Below are 6,755 nucleotides of genomic sequence, written 5' to 3' on the forward strand. Positions count from 1 at the left end.
CAAAAACAACAACATTCATCAGCTAAAGGACATCTGGATTGTTCATTTTTTTTAAACTATTATGAACGATGCTGCCATGAACATGCATGCACAGTTTCATTTTTTTATATAAACTGACTAAAATATTTTACATTTGCTAAAAAATTGATACATGTCTTAAGTGTAATCATGTCCTACTGTGGGTAGAACTGTGCTCCTCAAAAAGATACACTTGTGTTCTAATTCTCAAAATCTTGGGGTGTGTCCCATGAACACAGGTCTTTACAAATCGAATACATTAACATAAGATTACAGTGGAGTACGGTGGTCAAGTCCCAAATAGTAAGGTGTCATCATAAAATGAGGAGACACAGAGGGAGGACTCCTATGGGGAGAGGGAGACAGACAGTACAGCTATGCTGCCATAACTCAAGGATCACCTGGGACTATTAGAAGCAAAAAATGACAAAGAAATATCTCTACAAGAACTGATGTAGAAAATAGATAGTTGATGATAGATAGATAGATATAGATACATGAGATAGATAGATAGATAGATAGATAGATAGATAGATAGATAGATAGATAGATAGATGATAGACAGACAGAAAGATGGAGCAAGCTGATGTGGAGAACAAAGTCCTGCCGATACTCTGAATACAAATATGTTCTTCAAAAACTGTGATAGAGTGTATTTCTTTTGCTTTAGGTCATCAGATAGGTGTTCAACTGTTACGGCAGCCCTAGAAACCTGAAACAGATACTAAGGATTCAATTCCTGAATACTAATACATTTTTTAAAGCTTTGCTAAAGTTTATTTTCTAAAACTAAAGATCTTCACTTGTCACATTTTCAGTTTTATAATAAACTTTTGTCATCACAAAAGTAGTCGGCGTTAAGAACCAACTATTTTCAGTTCACCTGCTACTCCTCTATTTCCTAACTACTAAACCTAACCCAAACATCTACAGTTGAATTTCTATACAGTGGCACGAGATATCACTTAAATCCAAAGACACCTGGTTGGAAGAATCTTCTAGTCTTTGAACCAGAGAGTCCCATCTCTGTGTCAGTTCTTCAGAGTCACTGTTGATCTTCTTAGATGCCTTGGGATTATCAAGTAATTGACCCACATCTTGGCCAATCTCACTCAGCTGATCCAGTGCTTGGCGCTTCATTTCCATGTCTTCCTTCAAAATCTAAAATTTCAGAGATTTATTAGTGAATCTCCTTTAACTTCTCATCCTGTTCCCCAACTAAAAACCATAAACATGCACCTTTTGTAATAAAATTAGCATACTATGCAGTTCACTTAAACGCTTAAGACTCATGCTTCTAGATCTTTTCATGGCGCCATTCTCGTTGGGTAAAAAGCCACATCCACATTCACTAAACTGTACTAATGCCACTGAGAACATTTGAAAAGTCACAGGATTCTGGCAACCACTTCACTTACAGCCAGCCGTCGGACACTGACACTCAGTTCTTTTTGGTCTTTGAAGTTACTCGTTTGGACTTTATTTAAAGCCTCTTCCTTTTCAGTTAGCCAAGCTTTCAACAAGCACTACAAGTAACAAGAAAAAAAATGAGAAATCCATTTGGCAATTTAACTCAGTCATGATCATAAATCTCTAACTTATTTTGCTAAAGGTTTCAATTTATCAGGAGATTAAGAAAGACCTCAAATACCCAAGTCTGAGGCATGAATGACTCAGAAAGACAGCTTCCTTTCAAACTTTATCCTTCTTGGATATACAGCAGATCAGTCTGACATTAGCCCCACACCTGCGTAACTCAGTGAAGATTCCCAGGTGGTGGCTGTTGTGTACCACTGAGTCAGAACCAACTTATAATTGACGCCCCCTCTCATCCCAGTGGCAATAAGTGGAACAGAGGAGACGGTCCATTGTTTTTCCACAAAGCAGCTGGTAGATATAAACACTGAGCCTTTGGCTTGGCAGTGAAATTTCTTAACAAGTAGAAAGACTAATAACTTGTTCATTTTTTTCTAGTTTAAAAAAATTCACATTAATTACACTCTAAAGGTAGAAAAAGGTTTCCCTGTGCTTAAAGCACTTGGCTGTTAACTAAAAGGGCAGTTGTTCAAATTTACCAGCAGCTCCACGGGAGAAAGACATGGCTGTCTGTCCTTACAATAACACGATGGGACAGAGCTGCACTGTCCTATAGAGTTCCCTTGAGTCAGAATCTATTTGGGGGAGAAGGGGGTTTAAAGGCAAAATTCTCAGAGATTTTCTTGTCTCCAGCATTCATTCTGGAGAGAAAGAAAAAAGATCACTTGAGTAATTAGGGGAGAACCATATCTAAGGTTCCCATCAAAAGGCACATGAAGGAAAACCATAGTACTATTCTCAGATACACATGGTAATGTAGACAGTTGCTTTTTTGTCGCGTACTGCAAAAGTGTGGCATCAGGACTGGAGGAAGATTCATCAACAATCTGCGTTATGCAGATGACACAACCCTGCTTGCTGACACTGAGGAGCACCTGAAGCACTTGCTGTGGAAGGTCAAGACTGCAACCTTTAATATGGATTGAAACTCAACATCAAGAAGACAAAGATTCTCACCTCTCGGCCAATGGCAGCATCAAATGGAAGGGGAAGACATTGAGACTATTAACAGTTTTAGTTTGCTTGGCTCCACAGTGAACACTTTTGGCGCCAGCATCCAGACAATTAAAAGATATATTGCGATGGGAAAGTCTGCTGTTAGGGACCTCTTCAAAGTACTGAAGAGCAATGGTGTCACTCTGGAGACTAAGGTGTGTCTGATAAAGGCTATGGTCTTTGCAATCATTTATGTTATGCATCAGAGAGTTGGACAATGTCTAGGGAGAACAAGAGGAGAATTGATGCCTTTGAGCTGTGGTGCTGGAGAAGAGTATTGACTATATTATAGACTGCTAAGAGAATGAACAGGTTCATCCTGGAGAGGGTTTAACCAGTCTGCTCCTTGGAGGCAAGGATTCTGACGCTTTGTCTGACATACACTGGACATGCTGCAAGTAGAGATAAGTCTTTAGAGGACGATGTCATGCTTGGGAGGGGGGAGAGACAGTGCAGGAGGGGAAGACCCTCTTTGAGGTGGATTGATTCAGTGACTGAGGTAATCAGGATAGATGTTGTCAGTGACAGTGAGATTGGCACAGGATGGAGCAGGGTTTAGGGCTGTTGTAATTAGGGTCGCTATGAGTCGCAAGCGACTCAACAGCACAAAAAACAACAACTGCAGAGTTGGAACCAACTCATAGCTGACCCTCCAACATATTTTCAGAGACAGTTAATCACAGACGATATTACCTATCTGTCTCCAGCGGAGCAGCTGGTGGACTCACGCTGTGTACCTCTGCAGTGTGATTCCATACCAGGAAGCCACCAGAACTCCCTAATGTGTGGTTAATGGGGAGGTTGGTAATTCAAATCCAACTGCCATTCTGCAGGAGAACAATGAGGCGGTCTACTACCAGTAAGATTTACAACCTTAGCAACCCAATGGAAGGCTGCCAGGAGTCCAAATTAACTCCATGGCAAGGGGGTGTGGTCCACGATTCAAGAGCAATTTCATCTATCCCATGAAAACCGCGTGGCGTCCAGTTCTACTCTGAAACATAGGCAGTTGCTATGAGAACTGAACATCACTGAGATCAGGCTGGTTTTCTTTATGATTAAAGGAAGTCTGAGGATGGTCTCAGCATGACAAGTATGTTTAAGCTATGGAGGGCCCTTGTGTTTAAGGTGAGCACCTCGGCTTCATTTTGGAAACTGGGTGATGTGGTGGGACACTGTAAGATTAGTGTTCTTGTTTTAGTTGAAGGGTGTGTGGAATGTTTGGTGGTTTTGGTGTGTGGTTTTTGTTGTGTTTGTTTGTTTTAACATAAGCCTCTTGTTTAGAATAAGCAAGACCCCTGGAGGGGTCTTATATTTAAAAGCTGGTTGGGCCCAAGGGCCTATGGCATGTATTTTTATTTTGGAGGAACATTCTTCATATAGCAGTCTTCTGTCAATTTGCTGTACTGAGGTAATCTGGGTTTGCTGTCATGCTGACCCTTGTGCCACTGGGGTGTCAAATACCATAACAGTTGCCCATGGTGGACAGTATTTGGTGGAGCTACCAGTTTAAGAAAGGTTTGGAAGCAGGAGTGGCATCGACTTCTTAAACCATATGCCTCTGGAAGCTCTATGAACTTGGAGAAACAACCATAGTTATAAAAAGGCTTCAGGTCTTTTGTTCATAGGGTCATGCTCGGCTCAATGGCAATCAACACAACAACAATAATAAAGACAGTAATAACAACCTCTAAGTAAGGATAGGAAATTATAGTAACTACACTGTGATAAACCAGCTCAAAATGCAATGTCCACCACAGAAACTACACAGTTGGTAGGAAAAACTGTGTTAGCAATGGAATCAATCCTTTCTCTGTTTCATTTATCAAGCTCTTAAAAACCTATTCCATGCTTTTATAATCTACAAAGGAAAACAAAAGATAAATATGAATCCTGCCCTCAGACTAGTAAGTCTAAAAAAACACGTGTGTGTGTGTGTGTTTGTGTGTGCGCGCGCGCGCATGCGCGCGCTTTACAGCACAAAATGTAGGTAGATACACTGTAAAAGACATTGTGAAAATTCTATTCTAAAGAAGGAAAAGTTAATTTCAGTGAGAGGATGGGGAGATGAGAAGAGGGTAGGGAAGACCTAAAAGTAAAGAGATGAAAAAAGAGGGAATTCAAGGCAGATTATTAAAATACAGTGGCTCTTCAAAGAGAAATAAATAAAAACAATGAAGAATCTGCACGGCCCAAACCATAGGGACTCTGGAAATGAACAAGATGCACTCAACACTCTTCTCACTGCGTCAACAGTCTAGGAATTGAATATTAACAAAGAAATCCAGGGTTTAAGCACTAAATATAGGAAAGGATGTAGTCAATGTTAAGACTGGAAAAGTAACTTAGTATCTTTTACAGAAAATCCTGAATGTCACACTTGCAAGCTGGTGACGTTTAAGAACTTATTTTGAGTCCATTTCTAATTATGTTAAAACTCCTGCAACTAAAGCTTGAAATTCAGGTATAGTTTATTTGGTCTCAATGCATGCAACAGCAAACTACCTATACGTTATGAACCAATACGCTTCAGTTCTACATTCTAACAAGCTACCACTCTTCCATATTTGTGGTAGGAAGTAATTCAAGGGTCAGTTAAAAGGCCGTACAATGATATTAGCAGCCAAAATAGTAGCCACCCCCAGAGTTGTGGGCTTGGGGTTTTGGTGGAGTTGGGGAAGTTGGTTAGCCTGTTGTTTTTCCATCTTCAAAAGATATCTTCCCAAAGGTTCTTTTACTTTGTGAAAGTATAGCCAATGGTTTTCTTCTATAACCAGTGTTTACTCTGATTGTTTCCAAGTAAAATATTAACCCTTCCATGCAATCCTCTACAGTGAATGCAGAAAATCCAGTGCGTACCATGAGTTGTCATAACAAATTTCTGAATGGAAGTTAAAACAGGAAGTGACCCACAGTTTTTTCTTTGGATAAATTCTGCAACCTACTTTTTTAAATGTTTGAGTAGACCACAAAGTATCACACACTTGTTTTTTCCACTGACACGAACAGCTGCTTTTTTTGTGGATGGAACCAAAATGCATTTAGAAAAATCAAGATGGACATTCTGAGATGTGGGAATAGCCTTATCTTAGGTTATCTTATTTTCTAAACCTCAACCATTTGGAGCTTTGAGGGAAACTTTGGTTTCTATGTATTCTATTTTGATGCCTGCTTTTCTGGAAAGGGGGAGGATGGGCAAAATGTTCCCACTCTAACTGGAAAATTAAGGCTGAAGTGTCAGAGTATAGGTTTATTAGTTACAGTAACCTTTAGTGGGAAAAAAATTACATTATTATTAACATTGTTAAATAACTTTTTTTAACAGGAAAAGTTCTTAATTCATTTCTATACCAGTCCTGGTACAAATAAAATTTTAAAACCCACACAGGACTCAAAGTTCACTACATAATAAATGGATTAATTTAATCCTTATTTACTGATAAAAATCCAATAATTATCATGCTGTCTTGAATACAGCATAGCTAAATATTAACATTCTACAGAATGAAAACAGAGAGAATTAGTTACGATGAAGCCCAGCATATGATCTCTATAAGTCAGCTGCAGGATCAATTTTAAAATGGACCGAAGTTTGAATTTTAAAAAATGGACTTTTAAAATACAATTGCCTGCGTATTTTCCCTACAATTAATATTTTAATATCATGCTTAAAGTTGGGCCACTTTTTACTTTCTCTTTTGCTCATTGAGGATAATAGTCTCATACCTGTTCTTCCAATAATTCTTGCCACAATAGATTGATTTCTTGTAACCTATTCCAACGTTCTTCAGTCCAACGGCATACTGCTGTCCAGCGCTCACCAAGTTTCTAAGAAAAGAAGAAACCTTCCCTCATTAACACAGCCAGAGAAAGAGTTAAGATCTTTTTTTTAAAAATCCAGGATTTCCAGTAGGTTTTTGTTTTGTTGGTCGTTGGGTTTTTGTTTGTTGTTTTTTAATAGAGTAGAAACTGTGAAATATATTTTTTTAAACATCTGTTTTAAAAGTACCTGTCTTAATCTATATAGTGTTGTTACTGCTGGATGCTGCTGGATCAAGTATAACTTACATCAACTCTATCCTGTGCCCTCCTCACATTCTCTGACACACTCAAGCCCACTGCTGCAATCACTGTGCCAATCTACT

At 39.0% G+C, this 6,755-nt stretch overlaps 1 protein-coding gene across 1 annotated transcript in view; it reads right to left on the reverse strand.

Moving 5' to 3' along the window:
* The window catches only part of UTRN (utrophin), a 704,039-nt gene that overhangs the window by 516,399 nt on the left and 180,885 nt on the right, over positions 1-6,755 (reverse strand). Inside the window, exons 13-15 of the mRNA XM_006891679.1 lie at positions 6,337-6,438; positions 1,437-1,544; positions 1,000-1,179 (exon numbers count right to left, since the gene is read on the reverse strand). Of these exons, the coding sequence (XP_006891741.1) occupies positions 1,000-1,179; positions 1,437-1,544; positions 6,337-6,438 (390 nt within the window). The remainder of the gene's footprint in view (positions 1-999; positions 1,180-1,436; positions 1,545-6,336; positions 6,439-6,755) is intronic.

Source organism: Elephantulus edwardii, unplaced genomic scaffold (genome assembly GCF_000299155.1).
Source record: "Elephantulus edwardii isolate Elephantulus edwardi_28Jun2011 unplaced genomic scaffold, EleEdw1.0 scaffold00102, whole genome shotgun sequence".
Classification (NCBI taxonomy): domain Eukaryota; kingdom Metazoa; phylum Chordata; class Mammalia; order Macroscelidea; family Macroscelididae; genus Elephantulus; species Elephantulus edwardii.